At 33.2% G+C, this 21,403-nt stretch overlaps 1 protein-coding gene across 1 annotated transcript in view; it reads left to right on the top strand.

Annotated features, from left to right (window-relative positions):
* LOC136029283 (crossover junction endonuclease EME1-like) overlaps nt 1-21,403 on the top strand; it is a 55,930-nt gene that overhangs the window by 9,447 nt on the left and 25,080 nt on the right. The window contains exons 3-4 of the mRNA XM_065707536.1: nt 3,529-3,702; nt 7,471-7,757. Coding sequence (XP_065563608.1) covers nt 3,529-3,702; nt 7,471-7,757 — 461 coding nt within the window. The remainder of the gene's footprint in view (nt 1-3,528; nt 3,703-7,470; nt 7,758-21,403) is intronic.

Here is a 21,403-nt window from a genome sequence, read left to right on the forward strand (position 1 = left end):
ATTCCCACTAAAGTAGTTAAATTTGTCCTTCTCTTGATTTGTTCTCCTTTGACAAGACTTGTAAATCTGTCATTGGTGAGTGGAATTTTTCTCAATTTACTTGAGCGAGCATGTTTTATGTAAAGATGAATCTTGGAGTGACCAGCTAATTATCAGCCAGTATCTATATTATGTGTATTTAGCAAATCTTTAGAAAACGGCAATGGTTTCCCAAATGCTTGTCTTTTTCTCCTTGTCTTTTTCTTGTCATCTCTGTAGATCCTCTTTTTCACTCACCATCTCTAGTTCAGTATGGTGTTCTACAAGATTCGGGTCTTGGACTAGTTTTGGTATTGATTTATGATAATAATTCTACTGTTGCGATTAGGAACTAAAAACCAGAGGTTTATTGTCGTCTATGTTACCCTGAATCATCCCTTTCCCAGAAACGCAGATTTTCATCAGAAGATGATGACCCTTCTAGATGCTTCCACTGACAGCTGTACCCGTGGCACTGGTGTCAGACCCGAGTCTAAGGTTCGTATCAAATTGGTTGTTATGTTTGAGGGAGTAACTCGATGGTTTGAGGCTAATTGCCAGGTCCTAAATGTTTTTAAGTCAAGCTTTTGGAAACTGAAACAAATTTTTCCTTGAGAAACTTATCCTTGAAACAAATTTGGTGTGTTAATTTGCTGCTACTGGATTTAAAGTCTCTCTGTAGTCTTGCATTTTTCTTCAACTAAACGGTGATGCTTTTGTGACCCTCAGAACTAGTTCATCTCTTGTACCTGATTATTTTATTTATTATCTTTGTTATTGTGCCAGTATTCAAATTCAATTTATGCTGTCAGTTTTATTGGATTTGAATCCTTTTTCTGCCTGTAATACTCTGCCTGAATTATCTAAACAGTATCACTTTGGTACCTTCTGAAAAATTGTAAACACATTTTTAATTTCTGAGATTGACAACCTAAAAAAGATCACTTTGAATGAAAGTTTTTTTTCTGAGGGTTTTCTCATGCTATCATATTTTTTTAATACCATGGATCATTGATGTCCCCGGGCCAAGTTTAAATTGCATCCTGGTGTTATTTGCGCATGGTGCTTTGCTCTGACTTGGTTTTCGATTGATAGTGAGTTGTGGACGTCAGTTCTTCACTTATTTTTTAAAAAACAGATGCTATCAAGGATAGACGTCTGATTTTCCATTCTTTATAAATGAACACAAGTTTATGTTGGTCTGTTTTTCCTGCATGCATTGCTATACTGTTCGCCAAGAAACTTTAAAAAGCTGTTGAGCTCACTTTTGCAAAGGTTATAGGTTTATTATTTTTTGCCTAAATAAAAAAAAAATTGTTATTGTTTATATGCCTACTTAGCGCAGTGGATGGCGCGTCGGCCCTCTTTTCCGAGGGTTGCGGGTCCGACTCTTGGAGAAGTCGAGTTTTTCATTGGAATGTTTTTTTCTATGATCGATTTTTCCCAAGATTTTGCATATTAATGTCGTCACAAATACATGGAATAGCTCTAATATATTTTGCTGAAGACGAGTGTCTCTGCTAAACATTTTTAAAAGCACATCGCAGTAAATAAAGAAAATAGACACAAAAAATAAAACAACTCATTCAAATTTGTTCATTTTAATGCTCTTTATTTAATGCTTTATTAGTTTAATTATTTAATTTTTTATTTATTTAATTTTATTTAATTATTTATATAATTTTATTTATTTAATTGTTTATTTAATTATTTAATTATTTGATTTTTTAATGCTCTTTATATATATTTGTTTGAGTGCTTTGGGTGCTACAGTTTTTTTCGTCTGGCTTGTATACGAATATATCGGGAGGTTCTCCCACGTTTGAAGTGGCCACATACAGTTATCCAAGTGAGAAGGATGGAATCCTTAAAATCATTGGGTTTGCCAGGTATTCCACTGAACAGTTTAATATTAACAATTGTAGCGCCTTTCACTCTTCTCAAAAAATTAATTCACTAGGCTACGACTTAGTAATAATACAAGACCTTTGGCAATGAAAGAAAAATGAAAAATGTGATCAAAGGCCCAATTTTGTATGGCTTCATTTTCCAATCGCGCTTTTTTTTATTACGTTTATCGAATCGCTAAGAAACTCAATAAAGTTTGTCAACAGATATGCTATGTGAGTTTAAATATTTGTGGTTTCCGTTAACGTAACCATTAACATTTACAGGTCCTTTTGTAAGGAAAATAAACAAGGCATAAGGACAATTCCTGCAAGTATGTAGAATAGATTTCGAGTATCCGTGCTTCTCAAACGGACAACTGGGTGTGGCCACTTACTCGTGGCCAAACCTTCCGATTTATTCATCAGACGAAGTCATCAGATTTCGTCATCGGACGAAAAAAATATTGTACAACCAAAGTTCTAATAGATAAGTAAATGGTATTCAAATAAACCAGTTTCAGAGTGTTGTTTTAATTCCAAATTTGGTTAAGTACTAGTGTCACTCCAGCAACTAGTGTCACAACCAACACTAAGTACTAGTGTTGGTTGTACAATATAAAAAAATATTGTACAACCAAAGTTCTAATAGATAAGTAAATGGTATTCAAATAAACCAGTTTCAGAGTGTTGTTTTAATTCCAAATTTGGTTAAGTACTAGTGTCACTCCAGCAACTAGTGTCACAACCAACACTAAGTACTAGTGTTGGTTGTACAATATAAAAAATATTGTACAACCAAAGTTCTAATAGATAAGTAAATGGTATTCAAATAAACCAGTTTCAGAGTGTTGTTTTAATTCCAAATTTGGTTAAGTACTAGTGTCACTCCAGCTTCTGATATTTGACTTGAGGAATCGGACAAAAGAAAAACAATACATTTTCTTATTGGCATAGTGCCAAGCTGGACAAGACTGCTCCAAGGCCCGATGCATGAAAGGACAGTGTGCCTTTGGTAATTGATGTAGAGGCATCCCTTTTCTGGAAAGGAGCTTGAGGGGACAAAGATCTAGCAGAGGCCTAAGCAAGTTTTAAATACCTAGAGGCAATGTCAGTTTGTGTGCCCTTCCCTTTTATTAACGTTAATGGGCCTATGTTTCTTAAATTTGTCATATATATATAGATGATGCCCAACAGGTGCTGTGCCTGGGGGCTACTCCATTGCTCTTATAGCAATGACATTCAGATTTTGATAGAATTTTGAATTGTTCATCTTTTTGTTCTATCACAAATCCAAGGTAAGGCAGATTTAAAGGTGTTTTAGTTCACATCCGAAGACTTAGAGGGAATGATTTCATGGGACGGGGAGGGTGGCTCTAAACATGTACCCATTTTAGGAACGAAATTACCATTGCAAAAGACTTATTCATATTTTAAAGTCATTTTAAGCTTCTAGTAAGTTTTTGTACCCGTCCTCCCCCTGAACAATTTTTTCTTAATTTCTTATTTTGTCCATTGAAATTGCTCTTATTCTGTTTTGAAATGTGTCCTCCCAAGTTCTTGCGTACATACCTGATTAGTTGTGTAGTTTTTAAGTATTAAATAAATATATTTTTATTTATAGTATGTGACGGTCTTTTTAGATGCCAACATTCTAAATTTGTGGAAAAATAGTGAAATTATTGTTCAACTCCTAAATGATGCCAGTATTCAGTTCAAATTCGGTGATAATCTACTCCCAAATTCTGTCGTATGGGAGAAGAAATCTATTCAACATCTTGTATCTGAAGATGGAAAGGTAATCATTGTCATTAGTCTCATCATTTTATCAGTTCTGTAATTGTTATTAGTTGTCATTAATTTGTTGTTATTTCATCGTCATTAGTTATCATAATGTTACTATTAGTTTTCATTACAATGTCGTTAGTTTTCATTTTTTTTTTCCTCCTTCATCACGGTCATTAGATTTACTGGTCATCAATTTTTGACGGTACGCTTCCATTCCTGACATATAGGCTTTGTGTGTGTCTAGCTTATAATATTATCCAGAGACAACAGTGCTTCATAGTTCTGTTTTCTTTTTTTTCTTTTTTCAGCTAGAAAAATTTAAAGAAGTAAAAATATCCAGGTTTATATTTTAGGTATCAACATCAATATCAAGTTTTATGTAATAGTGATGATTGTGTCATATCATGTGAAATATTACGTAATAGCAAATGTCATGATTGTGACATGAATGATGTATGTTAACCGGATTTCTTACGTTCAGAGCTTGGAAGACTTATGAATCTGGCTTCAATGTGATGTATTCAAGGTGTTTATTTTCAATGTTCTAGGGTTTTTCGACATCTAAAAAGGGCATCATAACCGCTGTAGCTTATGCTATTTTGATGGTGATGATGATGAATATCGTGGAATTTTTGGTTACAAAAATTGAACTTCTTGGAAAATACTCTGTTTTTGACGTTACTCTTTTTTTAGTAATGCTTGTTATGAACGTTTATCGTCAGTTTTGACCTAAGCTCTTTTAATGTTAGAAAAGTCTCCATTTAGTCTCACGGATTCTCTTTACCCCATACACTACAAAATCCTTCTTGATATCTTGATGCTTTGACATCGTGTGACATGTTGGTATAGCATGTGACATCCATGATGCTACGATATGACATCATAGAATCAAGATGCTATGATGTCATGTGGGGATCCACTCACCTCTTTTCTCTCCCAATTTCTTTTAATGACTATTTAGCGTCCCTTTTTGAATTCACTTAACATTTGAAAGTATATTATGCTAGTAATAACAATCTTTCCTAAGGATTTTTTTCGATTGTTTAATGAAAATTCAAAAAAAAATTGAGCAACATTGAGCTAATATAACAAAACCAGAGGGTAGCAGTAATGTTGTGGCTTGGACATCTACTAATCTCCCCAAATTCAATGGAGGGAGCAAAAAAATATTTACAGGAAAAAATACGTTTTGTGATAAAATTGCAGCTGTAACCAAGAGCTTTGTTTTTGCTGATATTTAAATGAAAATATTTTTCACCTCTTTTATTTACATACTCCTTAATTTTTTCTTGTTCCCTGGGGTATTTTAAGAATGGCACCGTAATTGTCAAGTGGTGTCAATTTCTTATCGGTGTAGTTGATTAAGTTTAAGGTCTTGTGTAGTTTTTAAGAAACCATGTACAATGCGAAATGTATCATCCGTTGGGGTGAAGGTAGTAGATTTAAGGAAGAAAGGAAGCAAGTCTGAGGAAGTAGAAAGTGGTAGAAGAAAGTGACTGTCAATCATAGAATTGACTACAATTTCAAGTGAGTTGTCGAAATTTGACATACTGTCAAATATTGTCGTACTTATTGTCATATTTTCGTAGTTTATATGATCGTGAAAAATTCTCAAATCTTGCTTTGAAATAAGAAAAATGAATTATGTATAATTATGTATAAATAAGATTATATGAACTGTAACAGCGAAAATATTGATCCATTGATTTAAGAGCATATGTAAACCATCTTTAATTCGTTCTTTTCGAAAGCCTATTTTTTTTTTTTTTTTTTTTTTTTTTTTTTTTTTTTTTTTTTTTTTTTTTTTTTTTTTTTTTTTTTTAAGACAAGTCATGGTACAACAAACCTTGTTTTGGCTTTATTTTTGCAAATAACAGTTCAAATAGGGATAAAACTTTTATTAGACAGAGAAAAACAATGATAAAAAATCCGGATATTTCGATCACATATAGTGCGATAGTCATCGACAGATAAACTGATGATAAATTATTTATTTGCTGATAACGGTCGCTGTGTATGTGATTGAAATACTCAATTTTTATCATTGTTTTTTACAGTCTAATAAAAGGATTTATCCCTATTTGAACTGTTATTTGTACGTCATGGAAAGGGAGTGTGATCTTCGAAAATATACACATGGCTTTGTATTTATTTTAAATTTGGGCATAGCCTTATTTTTTGGGGGAGAGATGCCTGGGCCAGTTCGCCAAGAAGAGAGGACACTCCCAACAGAGTTTTGCAATACTATTTTGCATGTTCTTAGGGGTTTTGTTTGAGTCAATTCTGTCTCTCTTCTTCTTTTTCAGTTATTCGCTATAGTTAAATAAAACTATCATTCAGTTTTAACTGGATATGGAGAGGTACCAGTCATTTGCGTGATATTATAGTTAGGCATCTGGTAATATCTGTTGTGTTATTGTGAACACAGATTATCGATGCTTACACAGATTTCTCACTTCAGTGGTTTTGGAAACCTGAAATGCCATCCAATCAGATGACTTGAATTCATAAAGGTCGGCGATGTCTAATGACATTGAGTGGGCGGTGCATTTTTCAATTCAATCTAAGTGCGGATGGAGCGTTTTGCAATGCAATGACATTGCGTGGACGGGCTTGTTTTGTTAGATAATCATTATAATTGAGGAACCCCTCGGCCTTTGTATTTTACTAGGAGTAAGATATCTGGAGAAACCTAATAGTAAGTCTGTGATATGACCTCGCTGGCTGGTGGTGAGTCTTGCTGCCTTATTAGCAAGCGAATCACTGAACTTAGTGTATTTGATGCTACGAGGCATGTTCAGTGGGTCAAATAACCATAAAGGGCCGGTAAAAGTATATTTATTTTTAGTTTGAGTAAAATGCTTGATTGATGATCTTTTGACTAGTGACGTTGCCACTAATACATTGCCCTGAGCATATAAGAATCATGAATTTTTCATGTCATTTCGCCTCTAGTTAACCGACAAGTGTGCATTTTGTATTTGATTTAAAAAAAATCAAAATCAAATGCAAATGTGTGCGGTGTATAAAGTATCTGGAAAAATGTAAGTATGACGCAAAAATGTATGACGTATAAAAAAGTTCTGACTGTATAATTGTATAAATTAGCGCATGATTTGAGCCTTCTCGTGAGAATGTTTTGTTATTTCTTCCGGCAAAAATCTTTACTTTTGGAAAACACTTGGCTAAGGAATCTCTGTAAAATAGATTTTTATTTTATGCTATATTTTGTGCTTTGTCTGCATTTTATTGCAATCAAACAGTGAATTCCAAAAATAAAATGATCATAAAATTATTAGGTTCTGGTTTTTCAAAAACTGCAATTTAATAGAAAATAAAATGTGTTCTGATACGGAATGAACGGATTTAATATGAGCTTGCCCTGTCCGTTCTTCTAGAATAACTTAGTTATCTGTCTTTTTTATTTCTTTTAAGATAATTGTTTTGAACATAATTATAAGTTGTTGTTTTTTCAAAAAGTATTTTCTCAAATGCAGAAATGGGTAGAATTTGAAGCTTTTGATATCTTCATTGTTGTCATTTTATGTCACCACGAATCTGATTTAGTTCTTTAGATAATTTTGAACTTTATATCATTTTAATTTAAACAAAGAATTTTTCAAATGCAGAAATGGTTACAATTTAATGTCTTCGATGTCTCAACCGTTTTTATCTTATGTATCCTGTATCTAAGTTATTAAATGCAATGATTGGGTCAGAAACCTCTCTAAGAGGTCCGCACCTCCATTTTAATTGATTCATCAACTATGTATTATAGGTCAAAGAAAACGTCACAACCATTACAGAAGATTACGTATTGATAGTCGTAAGATTTTCAGAGTTTCTGGAAAGGATGGTTGGGGCTGATCAGTCTCTGCGCAGTTATGTAGCTGATTTGAGAAACTTGTTTAATGATAAAAGGATCACCTTGTTTATAACAGGAATGGCAGCATACTTCAGGTCAACTAAGGCAGCTGATAACAGGCATTTCCGTGACCAAGTCCGTGATACAACGTCTGGCACTCAAGGAGGAAGGAGATCAAAAAAGGTCCCTTGCGTTTCTAGGTAGTTCCTCCCTTTTTTATGCGCTGGTAAACGAAGCCAGAATGATGTGACTCGTGGATCTGTCAACCTTTTAAAGTTTGTTTTAGGTTATTTTAAACTTAAGTTTTTAAAGTAACTTTTTACAATATTAAAATCGGCCTTTCTGGAGCCTCATATGATCGAGGTAAAAGCCTGAATAGCGTAACTAAATAGTCTTAGATAATTTTTAAGAGTTCAAACGACAATCAAGATGTCGTAACGCATTCTCTGTTCGAAACTTGGCTTGGAATTCTAGTTGGGCTTAGGGTTTTTTAGGTTTTTTTTATACTTAAGTTTCTTTAAGTAACTTTTTCTAAAAGTATTAAAATTGGCCTTTCTGACGCCTCATATAATCTAGGTAAAAACCTGAATAGCGGAACTAAATAGTTTTAGATAATTTTCAAGAGTTCAAATGACAATCAAGATGTCGTAACGCCTTCTGTGTTTGAAACTTGGCTTGGAATTCTAGTTTAGTTTATGGTTTTTAAGGTTTTTTAATACTTAAGTTTCTTTAAGTAACTTTTTCATAAAGTATTAAAATTGACCTTTCTGACGCCTCACATAAGTTTTTGAAGTAATTTTTTTACAGTATTAAAATTGGCGTTTCTAACGCCTCATATAATCTAGGTAAAAGCCTGAATAGCGTAACTAAATAGTTTTCGATAATTTTCAAGATTTGAAACGACTATCAAGATGCTGCAACGCATGCCCTGTTTGAAACTTGGCTTGGAATTCTAGTTGGGCTTAGGGGCTTTTAGGTTTTTAATACTTAAGTTTCTTTAAGTAACTTTTTTTAAAGCATTAAAATTGACCTTTCTGACACCTCACATAAGTTTTAAAGTAACTTTTTTTAAAGTATTAAAATCGGCCTTTCTGACGCCTCACATAATCTAGGTAAAAGCCTGAATAGCGTAAAGAGTTCAAACGACAATCAAGATGTCGTAACGCCTTCTCTGTTTGAAACTTGGCTTGGAATTCTAGTTGAGTTTATGGTTTTTAAGGTTTTTTAATACTTAAGTTTCTTTAAGTAACTTTTTCTTAAAGTATTAAAATCGACCTTTCTGACGTCTCACATAAGTTTTTAAAGTAATTTTTTTACAGTATTAAAATTGGCGTTTCTAACGCCTCATATAATCTAGGTAAAAGCCTGAATAGCGTAACTAAATAGTTTTAGATAATTTTCAAGAGTTCAAACGACAATCAAGATGTCGTAACGCCTTCTCTGTTTGAAACTTGGCTTGGAATTCTAGTTGAGTTTATGGTTTTTAAGGTTTTTAATACTTAAGTTTCTTTAAGTATCTTTTTCTTAAAGTATTAAAATCGACCTTTCTGACGTCTCACATAAGTTTTTAAAGTAATTTTTTACAGTATTAAAATTGGCTTTTCTAACGCCTCATATAATCTTGGTAAAAGCCTGAATAGCGTAACTAAATAATTTTAGATAAGTTTCAAGAGTTCAAATGACAATCAAGATGTCGTAACGCCTTCTCTGTTTGAAACTTGGCTTGGAATTCTAGTTGAGTTTATGGTTTTTAAGGTTTTTTAATACTTAAGTTTCTTTAAGTAACTTTTTCTTAAAGTATTAAAATCGACCTTTCTGACGTCTCACATAAGTTTTTAAAGTAATTTTTTTTACAGTATTAAAATTGGCGTTTCTAACGCCTCATATAATCTAGGTAAAAGCCTGAATAGCGTAACTAAATAGTTTTAGATAATTTTCAAGAGTTCAAACGACAATCAAGATGTCGTAACGCCTTCTCTGTTTGAAACTTGGCTTGGAATTCTAGTTGAGTTTATGGTTTTTAAGGTTTTTTAATACTCAAGTTTCTTTAAGTAACTTTTTCTTAAAGTATTAAAATCGACCTTTCTGACGTCTCACATAAGTTTTTAAAGTGATTTTTTTTACAGTATTAAAATTGGCGTTTCTAACGCCTCATATAATCTAGGTAAAAGCCTGAATAGCGTAACTAAATAGTTTTAGATAATTTTCAAGAGTTGAAACGACAATCAAGATGCTGCAACGCATGCCCTGTTTGAAACTTGGCTTGGAATTCTAGTTGGGCTTGGGGTTTTTTAGGTTTTTAATACTTAAGTTTCTTTAAGTAACTTTTTTTAAAGCATTACAATCGACCTTTCTGACACCTCACATAAGTTTTAAAGTAACTTTTTTTAAAGTATTACAATCGGCCTTTCTGACACCTCACATAAGTTTTAAAGTAATTTTTTTTAAAGTATTACAATCGGCCTTTCTGACACCTCACATAAGTTTTAAAGTAACTTTTTTTAAAGTATTACAATCGGCCTTTCTGACACCTCACATAAGTTTTAAAGTAATTTTTTTACGGTATTAAAATCAGCCTTTCTGACGCCTCACATAATCTAGGTAAAAGCCTGAATAGCGTAAAGAGTTGAAACGACAATCAAGATGCTGCAACGCATGCCCTGTTTGAAACTTGGCTTGGAATTCTAGTTGGGCTTGGGGTTTTTTAGGTTTTTAATACTTAAGTTTCTTTAAGTAACTTTTTTTAAAGCATTACAATCGACCTTTCTGACACCTCACATAAGTTTTAAAGTAACTTTTTTTAAAGTATTACAATCGGCCTTTCTGACACCTCACATAAGTTTTAAAGTAATTTTTTTTAAAGTATTACAATCGGCCTTTCTGACACCTCACATAAGTTTTAAAGTAACTTTTTTTAAAGTATTACAATCGGCCTTTCTGACACCTCACATAAGTTTTAAAGTAATTTTTTTACGGTATTAAAATCAGCCTTTCTGACGCCTCACATAATCTAGGTAAAAGCCTGAATAGCGTAAAGAGTTGAAACGACAATCAAGATGCTGCAACGCATGCCCTGTTTGAAACTTGGCTTGGAATTCTAGTTGGGCTTGGGGTTTTTTAGGTTTTTAATACTTAAGTTTCTTTAAGTAACGTTTTTTAAAGCATTACAATCGACCTTTCTGACGTCTCACATAAGTTTTTAAAGTAATTTTTTTACAGTATTAAAATCGGCCTTTCTGACGCCTCACATAATCTAGGTAAAAGCCTGAATAGCGTAAAGAGTTGAAACGACAATCAAGATGCTGCAACGCATGCCCTGTTTGAAACTTGGCTTGGAATTCTAGTTGGGCTTGGGGTTTTTTAGGTTTTTAATACTTAAGTTTCTTTAAGTAACTTTTTCTTAAAGTATTAAAATCGACCTTTCTGACGTCTCACATAAGTTTTTAAAGTAATTTTTTTACAGTATTAAAATTGGCGTTTCTAACGCCTCATATAATCTAGGTAAAAGCCTGAATAGCGTAACTAAATAGTTTTAGATAATTTTCAAGAGTTGAAACGACAATCAAGATGCTGCAACGCATGCCCTGTTTGAAACTTGGCTTGGAATTCTAGTTGGGCTTGGGGTTTTTTAGGTTTTTAATACTTAAGTTTCTTTAAGTAACGTTTTTTAAAGCATTACAATCGACCTTTCTGACGTCTCACATAAGTTTTTAAAGTAATTTTTTTACAGTATTAAAATTGGCGTTTCTAACGCCTCATATAATCTAGGTAAAAACCTGAATAGCGTAAAGAGTTGAAACGACAATCAAGATGCTGCAACGCATGCCCTGTTTGAAACTTGGCTTGGAATTCTAGTTGGGCTTGGGGTTTTTTAGGTTTTTAATACTTAAGTTTCTTTAAGTAACTTTTTCTTAAAGTATTAAAATCGACCTTTCTGACGTCTCACATAAGTTTTTAAAGTAATTTTTTTACAGTATTGAAATTGGCGTTTCTAACGCCTCATATAATCTAGGTAAAAGCCTGAATAGCGTAACTAAATAGTTTTAGATAATTTTCAAGATTTGAAACGACAATCAAGATGCTGCAACGCATGCCCTGTTTGAAACTTGGCTTGGAATTCTAGTTGGGCTTGGGGTTTTTTAGGTTTTTAATACTTAAGTTTCTTTAAGTAACTTTTTTTAAAGCATTACAATCGACCTTTCTGACACCTCACATAAGTTTTAAAGTAACTTTTTTTAAAGTATTACAATCAGCCTTTCTGACACCTCACATAAGTTTTAAAGTAATTTTTTTTAAAGTATTACAATCGGCCTTTCTGACACCTCACATAAGTTTTAAAGTAACTTTTTTTAAAGTATTACAATCGGCCTTTCTGACACCTCACATAAGTTTTAAAGTAATTTTTTTACGGTATTAAAATCAGCCTTTCTGACGCCTCACATAATCTAGGTAAAAGCCTGAATAGCGTAAAGAGTTGAAACGACAATCAAGATGCTGCAACGCATGCCCTGTTTGAAACTTGGCTTGGAATTCTAGTTGGGCTTGGGGTTTTTTAGGTTTTTAATACTTAAGTTTCTTTAAGTAACGTTTTTTAAAGCATTACAATCGACCTTTCTGACGTCTCACATAAGTTTTTAAAGTAATTTTTTTACAGTATTAAAATCGGCCTTTCTGACGCCTCACATAATCTAGGTAAAAGCCTGAATAGCGTAAAGAGTTGAAACGACAATCAAGATGCTGCAACGCATGCCCTGTTTGAAACTTGGCTTGGAATTCTAGTTGGGCTTGGGGTTTTTTAGGTTTTTAATACTTAAGTTTCTTTAAGTAACTTTTTCTTAAAGTATTAAAATCGACCTTTCTGACGTCTCACATAAGTTTTTAAAGTAATTTTTTTACAGTATTAAAATTGGCGTTTCTAACGCCTCATATAATCTAGGTAAAAGCCTGAATAGCGTAACTAAATAGTTTTAGATAATTTTCAAGAGTTGAAACGACAATCAAGATGCTGCAACGCATGCCCTGTTTGAAACTTGGCTTGGAATTCTAGTTGGGCTTGGGGTTTTTTAGGTTTTTAATACTTAAGTTTCTTTAAGTAACTTTTTTTAAAGCATTACAATCGACCTTTCTGACACCTCACATAAGTTTTAAAGTAACTTTTTTTAAAGTATTACAATCGGCCTTTCTGACACCTCACATAAGTTTTAAAGTAATTTTTTTTAAAGTATTACAATCGGCCTTTCTGACACCTCACATAAGTTTTAAAGTAACTTTTTTTAAAGTATTACAATCGGCCTTTCTGACACCTCACATAAGTTTTAAAGTAATTTTTTTACGGTATTAAAATCAGCCTTTCTGACGCCTCACATAATCTAGGTAAAAGCCTGAATAGCGTAAAGAGTTGAAACGACAATCAAGATGCTGCAACGCATGCCCTGTTTGAAACTTGGCTTGGAATTCTAGTTGGGCTTGGGGTTTTTTAGGTTTTTAATACTTAAGTTTCTTTAAGTAACGTTTTTTAAAGCATTACAATCGACCTTTCTGACGTCTCACATAAGTTTTTAAAGTAATTTTTTTACAGTATTAAAATCGGCCTTTCTGACGCCTCACATAATCTAGGTAAAAGCCTGAATAGCGTAAAGAGTTGAAACGACAATCAAGATGCTGCAACGCATGCCCTGTTTGAAACTTGGCTTGGAATTCTAGTTGGGCTTGGGGTTTTTTAGGTTTTTAATACTTAAGTTTCTTTAAGTAACTTTTTCTTAAAGTATTAAAATCGACCTTTCTGACGTCTCACATAAGTTTTTAAAGTAATTTTTTTACAGTATTAAAATTGGCGTTTCTAACGCCTCATATAATCTAGGTAAAAGCCTGAATAGCGTAACTAAATAGTTTTAGATAATTTTCAAGAGTTGAAACGACAATCAAGATGCTGCAACGCATGCCCTGTTTGAAACTTGGCTTGGAATTCTAGTTGGGCTTGGGGTTTTTTAGGTTTTTAATACTTAAGTTTCTTTAAGTAACTTTTTTTAAAGCATTACAATCGACCTTTCTGACACCTCACATAAGTTTTAAAGTAACTTTTTTTAAAGTATTACAATCGGCCTTTCTGACACCTCACATAAGTTTTAAAGTAACTTTTTTTAAAGTATTACAATCGGCCTTTCTGACACCTCACATAAGTTTTAAAGTAACTTTTTTTAAAGTATTACAATCGGCCTTTCTGACACCTCACATAAGTTTTAAAGTAATTTTTTTACGGTATTAAAATCAGCCTTTCTGACGCCTCACATAATCTAGGTAAAAGCCTGAATAGCGTAAAGAGTTGAAACGACAATCAAGATGCTGCAACGCATGCCCTGTTTGAAACTTGGCTTGGAATTCTAGTTGGGCTTGGGGTTTTTTAGGTTTTTAATACTTAAGTTTCTTTAAGTAACGTTTTTTAAAGCATTACAATCGACCTTTCTGACGTCTCACATAAGTTTTTAAAGTAATTTTTTTACAGTATTAAAATCGGCCTTTCTGACGCCTCACATAATCTAGGTAAAAGCCTGAATAGCGTAAAGAGTTGAAACGACAATCAAGATGCTGCAACGCATGCCCTGTTTGAAACTTGGCTTGGAATTCTAGTTGGGCTTGGGGTTTTTTAGGTTTTTAATACTTAAGTTTCTTTAAGTAACTTTTTCTTAAAGTATTAAAATCGACCTTTCTGACGTCTCACATAAGTTTTTAAAGTAATTTTTTTACAGTATTAAAATTGGCGTTTCTAACGCCTCATATAATCTAGGTAAAAGCCTGAATAGCGTAACTAAATAGTTTTAGATAATTTTCAAGAGTTGAAACGACAATCAAGATGCTGCAACGCATGCCCTGTTTGAAACTTGGCTTGGAATTCTAGTTGGGCTTGGGGTTTTTTAGGTTTTTAATACTTAAGTTTCTTTAAGTAACTTTTTTTAAAGCATTACAATCGACCTTTCTGACACCTCACATAAGTTTTAAAGTAACTTTTTTTAAAGTATTACAATCGGCCTTTCTGACACCTCACATAAGTTTTAAAGTAATTTTTTTTAAAGTATTACAATCGGCCTTTCTGACACCTCACATAAGTTTTAAAGTAACTTTTTTTAAAGTATTACAATCGGCCTTTCTGACACCTCACATAAGTTTTAAAGTAATTTTTTTACGGTATTAAAATCAGCCTTTCTGACGCCTCACATAATCTAGGTAAAAGCCTGAATAGCGTAAAGAGTTGAAACGACAATCAAGATGCTGCAACGCATGCCCTGTTTGAAACTTGGCTTGGAATTCTAGTTGGGCTTGGGGTTTTTTAGGTTTTTAATACTTAAGTTTCTTTAAGTAACGTTTTTTAAAGCATTACAATCGACCTTTCTGACGTCTCACATAAGTTTTTAAAGTAATTTTTTTACAGTATTAAAATCGGCCTTTCTGACGCCTCACATAATCTAGGTAAAAGCCTGAATAGCGTAAAGAGTTGAAACGACAATCAAGATGCTGCAACGCATGCCCTGTTTGAAACTTGGCTTGGAATTCTAGTTGGGCTTGGGGTTTTTTAGGTTTTTAATACTTAAGTTTCTTTAAGTAACTTTTTCTTAAAGTATTAAAATCGACCTTTATGACGTCTCACATAAGTTTTTAAAGTAATTTTTTTACAGTATTTAAATTGGCGTTTCTAACGCCTCATATAATCTAGGTAAAAGCCTGAATAGCGTAACTAAATAGTTTTAGATAATTTTCAAGAGTTGAAACGACAATCAAGATGCTGCAACGCATGCCCTGTTTGAAACTTGGCTTGGAATTCTAGTTGGGCTTGGGGTTTTTTAGGTTTTTAATACTTATGTTTCTTTAAGTAACTTTTTTTAAAGCATTACAATCGACCTTTCTGACACCTCACATAAGTTTTAAAGTAACTTTTTTTAAAGTATTACAATCGGCCTTTCTGACACCTCACATAAGTTTTAAAGTAATTTTTTTACGGTATTAAAATCGGCCTTTCTGACGCCTCACATAATCTAGGTAAAAGCCTGAATAGCGTAACTAAATAGTTTTAGATAATTTTCAAGAGTTGAAACGACAATCAAGATGCTGCAACGCATGCCCTGTTTGAAACTTGGCTTGGAATTCTAGTTGGGCTTGGGGTTTTTTAGGTTTTTAATACTTAAGTTTCTTTAAGTAACTTTTTTTAAAGCATTAAAATCGACCTTTCTGACACCTCACATAAGTTTTAAAGTAACTTTTTTTAAAGTATTAAAATCGGCCTTTCTGACACCTCACATAAGTTTTGAAGTAACTTTTTTTAAAGTATTACAATCGGCCTTTCTGACACCTCACATAAGTTTTAAAGTAACTTTTTTTAAAGTATTACAATCGGCCTTTCTGACACCTCACATAAGTTTTAAAGTAATTTTTTTACGGTATTAAAATCAGCCTTTCTGACGCCTCACATAATCTAGGTAAAAGCCTGAATAGCGTAAAGAGTTGAAACGACAATCAAGATGCTGCAACGCATGCCCTGTTTGAAACTTGGCTTGGAATTCTAGTTGGGCTTGGGGTTTTTTAGGTTTTTAATACTTAAGTTTCTTTAAGTAACGTTTTTTAAAGCATTACAATCGACCTTTCTGACGTCTCACATAAGTTTTTAAAGTAATTTTTTTACAGTATTAAAATCGGCCTTTCTGACGCCTCACATAATCTAGGTAAAAGCCTGAATAGCGTAAAGAGTTGAAACGACAATCAAGATGCTGCAACGCATGCCCTGTTTGAAACTTGGCTTGGAATTCTAGTTGGGCTTGGGGTTTTTTAGGTTTTTAATACTTAAGTTTCTTTAAGTAACTTTTTCTTAAAGTATTAAAATCGACCTTTCTGACGTCTCACATAAGTTTTTAAAGTAATTTTTTTACAGTATTAAAATTGGCGTTTCTAACGCCTCATATAATCTAGGTAAAAGCCTGAATAGCGTAACTAAATAGTTTTAGATAATTTTCAAGAGTTGAAACGACAATCAAGATGCTGCAACGCATGCCCTGTTTGAAACTTGGCTTGGAATTCTAGTTGGGCTTGGGGTTTTTTAGGTTTTTAATACTTAAGTTTCTTTAAGTAACTTTTTTTAAAGCATTACAATCGACCTTTCTGACACCTCACATAAGTTTTAAAGTAACTTTTTTTAAAGTATTACAATCGGCCTTTCTGACACCTCACATAAGTTTTAAAGTAATTTTTTTTAAAGTATTACAATCGGCCTTTCTGACACCTCACATAAGTTTTAAAGTAACTTTTTTTAAAGTATTACAATCGGCCTTTCTGACACCTCACATAAGTTTTAAAGTAATTTTTTTACGGTATTAAAATCAGCCTTTCTGACGCCTCACATAATCTAGGTAAAAGCCTGAATAGCGTAAAGAGTTGAAACGACAATCAAGATGCTGCAACGCATGCCCTGTTTGAAACTTGGCTTGGAATTCTAGTTGGGCTTGGGGTTTTTTAGGTTTTTAATACTTAAGTTTCTTTAAGTAACGTTTTTTAAAGCATTACAATCGACCTTTCTGACGTCTCACATAAGTTTTTAAAGTAATTTTTTTACAGTATTAAAATCGGCCTTTCTGACGCCTCACATAATCTAGGTAAAAGCCTGAATAGCGTAAAGAGTTGAAACGACAATCAAGATGCTGCAACGCATGCCCTGTTTGAAACTTGGCTTGGAATTCTAGTTGGGCTTGGGGTTTTTTAGGTTTTTAATACTTAAGTTTCTTTAAGTAACTTTTTCTTAAAGTATTAAAATCGACCTTTCTGACGTCTCACATAAGTTTTTAAAGTAATTTTTTTACAGTATTAAAATTGGCGTTTCTAACGCCTCATATAATCTAGGTAAAAGCCTGAATAGCGTAACTAAATAGTTTTAGATAATTTTCAAGAGTTGAAACGACAATCAAGATGCTGCAACGCATGCCCTGTTTGAAACTTGGCTTGGAATTCTAGTTGGGCTTGGGGTTTTTTAGGTTTTTAATACTTAAGTTTCTTTAAGTAACTTTTTTTAAAGCATTAAAATCGACCTTTCTGACACCTCACATAAGTTTTAAAGTAACTTTTTTTAAAGTATTACAATCGGCCTTTCTGACACCTCACATAAGTTTTAAAGTAATTTTTTTTAAAGTATTACAATCGGCCTTTCTGACACCTCACATAAGTTTTAAAGTAACTTTTTTTAAAGTATTACAATCGGCCTTTCTGACACCTCACATAAGTTTTAAAGTAATTTTTTTACGGTATTAAAATCAGCCTTTCTGACGCCTCACATAATCTAGGTAAAAGCCTGAATAGCGTAAAGAGTTGAAACGACAATCAAGATGCTGCAACGCATGCCCTGTTTGAAACTTGGCTTGGAATTCTAGTTGGGCTTGGGGTTTTTTAGGTTTTTAATACTTAAGTTTCTTTAAGTAACGTTTTTTAAAGCATTACAATCGACCTTTCTGACGTCTCACATAAGTTTTTAAAGTAATTTTTTTACAGTATTAAAATCGGCCTTTCTGACGCCTCACATAATCTAGGTAAAAGCCTGAATAGCGTAAAGAGTTGAAACGACAATCAAGATGCTGCAACGCATGCCCTGTTTGAAACTTGGCTTGGAATTCTAGTTGGGCTTGGGGTTTTTTAGGTTTTTAATACTTAAGTTTCTTTAAGTAACTTTTTCTTAAAGTATTAAAATCGACCTTTATGACGTCTCACATAAGTTTTTAAAGTAATTTTTTTACAGTATTTAAATTGGCGTTTCTAACGCCTCATATAATCTAGGTAAAAGCCTGAATAGCGTAACTAAATAGTTTTAGATAATTTTCAAGATTTGAAACGACAATCAAGATGCTGCAACGCATGCCCTGTTTGAAACTTGGCTTGGAATTCTAGTTGGGCTTGGGGTTTTTTAGGTTTTTAATACTTAAGTTTCTTTAAGTAACTTTTTTTAAAGCATTACAATCGACCTTTCTGACACCTCACATAAGTTTTAAAGTAACTTTTTTTAAAGTATTACAATCGGCCTTTCTGACACCTCACATAAGTTTTAAAGTAATTTTTTTACGGTATTAAAATCGGCCTTTCTGACGCCTCACATAATCTAGGTAAAAGCCTGAATAGCGTAACTAAATATTTTTAGATAGTTTTCAAGAGTTCAAACGACAATCAATATGTTGTAACGCATGCCCTGTTTGAAACTTGGCTTGGAATTCTAGTTGGGTTTAGGGTTTTTCAGGTTTCTTAGAGTTTAAGTAAGTTTTTTTACAGTATTAAAACCGGCCTTTCTGACACCTTACGTAATCTAGATAAAATCATGCCAACGCTTAGAGGGAAAAAAACTTCATTACCCAAAGAGGAACAGAAAAAGTCAAATAGTAACTCAAGCTTAAAGAGGACAATTCACTCTAAATAAATAAATAAGTGAGACCCAAATAGATCAGAAATTGCATTAAATAACCAAGTTAAACTTAAAATAAACATAAACCATATGCACCCTAAGCACCAGAGCGCCATTTGTACTTTGCTGTAAATAATTGTTACTTAGGGTTGTGTTTTCATTTGTCACAGCACCAATAAAACAGAAAAAGAAAGAAAATTACCATAATAGTTAAGATTACTGAAAAGAACTAATGCGGTTTAGATTGACAGTTTGATATATTAATTCCTGGAAACCTTAGTAATATCTTATTTATTCACTTTATGAAAGTGAAAAAGTATTTTGTTTTCAGTAAGCTTTACCCCTGTTTGTAATAGTTTCTGTTCGATTAATTATTATAATTTCTGTTGGTTTCTGGTTTTGTTTTTTTTATTTATTGTGATTTTTGCATTTACGCATTTCGCATTTACGTTCGTTTTATGCATGAATTACTATTGAATCGTTTGAATTACTATTGACCCCGTGCACCCCCGTGGCCTTGAATTAGAATTTTCAGATACCCATTTCTCTCAGAATTGTCGGAAGATCCATCAAGTTTGCCTTTGGGGATGACGTGAAGCCATCTGCACCAGGAGTAAGGGTCTATACTTATGAACGTTACCAATAGCTGCATATGTTTTATAATGGAAAAACGTTGCATTCTCGATCTTAGATGTCTGGTTGATCTGAAACTTTCAGGGATCATCATCTAGCCCAATGGTACCATAAATTTTTACTGGGGGGCAGTGTTGCCAATTGCTTGGTCTAAAGTTGCGCCGCCTGGTTGTGAAAATGTGCCGAAAGCTCTTTTTTTGTGAAGATGTGCTGAATGAACGATTTTCTCCCTAAAGAAATGCGCCAATTTGAAAAATTCAATGGGCGACCGCCTCAAAAAAGTGCCAAAATGGCGCAAATTTGCCCATCTGGCCACTCTGCTGGAATGACGTGATGTAAAGAGAACTGGATTTCCTGATAAGCTTGAAACTTTCTGGGAAAATATTATATTAAATAAGGGAACCTCACACAATATTTAGGGTAGACAGGAGGATGCCCAAAAATGGTAGGCTTAAAATTTGCATGTCTACAGGACAAAGGGAACCTAGTAGACAAAAAACGGGTTTGGGGATGTACCCCCCCCCCTTAAAAAGTGCCAAACACTTTAGGTAACTTGAAGCTTCAATCCATATGCTCCTGGGCCAAAACGGGGACAGTTTAAAACAAATTATGTGTATTTCTGCATTTGCCTCTTGAAATTGGCCAAAAAAATTCCGATCAACTTGAAACTTTGAGTTCTTTTTGTAAATGATCTAGACAAGCATGTATTTAATACAGTAGCAGCTGTTACAAAACAGAAACTGAAAAGACTCAATGACTAAAATGGCCAATCAGAACACATCTGTATTTATAATTCTCTGCAGGATGGGACTTCGGATGGGTTCAACCCTAGAGAGGACAATGGTTTTGCAGATTTTCTATCCATGTGATTGAGAATTACCGTTCCCATCCACTTCAGATACTGAAGTATAATAGTATTAGAGAATCAATACATGTGATTGAGAATTATCGTTCCCATTCACTTCAGATATTAAAGAATAGTACTATTTTGGAATCAATAAATGTGATTGAGAATTACCGCTCTCATCCACTTCAGATACTGAAGCATAATAGTATTAAAGAATCAATACATGTGATTGAGAATTATCGTTCCCATCCACTTCAGATACTGAAGTATAATAGTATTAGAGAATCAATACATGTGATTGAGAATTATCGTTCCCATTCACTTCAGATATTAAAGAATAGTACTATTTTGGAATCAATACATGTGATTGAGAATTACCGCTCCCATCCACTTCAGATACTGAAGTATAATAGTATTAGAGAATCAATACATGTGATTGAGAATTGTCGTTCCCATTCACTTCAGATATTAAAGAATAGTACTATTTTGGAATCAATAAATGTGATTGAGAATTACCGCTCCCATCCACTTCAGATACTGAAGCATAATAGTATTAAAGAATCAATACATGTGATTGAGAATTACCGTTCCCATTCACTTCAGATATTAAAGAATAGTACTATTTTGGAATCAATAAATGTGATTGAGAATTACCGCTCCCATCCACTTCAGATACTGAAGTATAATAGTATTAGAGAATCAATACATGTGATTGAGAATTATCGTTCCCATTCACTTCAGATATTAAAGAATAGTACTATTTTGGAATCAATACATGTGATTGAGAATTACCGTTCCCATTCACTTCAGATATTAAAGAATAGTACTATTTTGGAAACAATAAATGTGATTGAGAATTACCGCTCCCATCCACTTCAGATACTGAAGTATAATAGTATTAGAGAATCAATACATGTGATTGAGAATTATCGTTCCCATTCACTTCA

Source organism: Artemia franciscana, chromosome 7 (genome assembly GCF_032884065.1).
Source record: "Artemia franciscana chromosome 7, ASM3288406v1, whole genome shotgun sequence".
NCBI classification, from domain to species: domain Eukaryota; kingdom Metazoa; phylum Arthropoda; class Branchiopoda; order Anostraca; family Artemiidae; genus Artemia; species Artemia franciscana.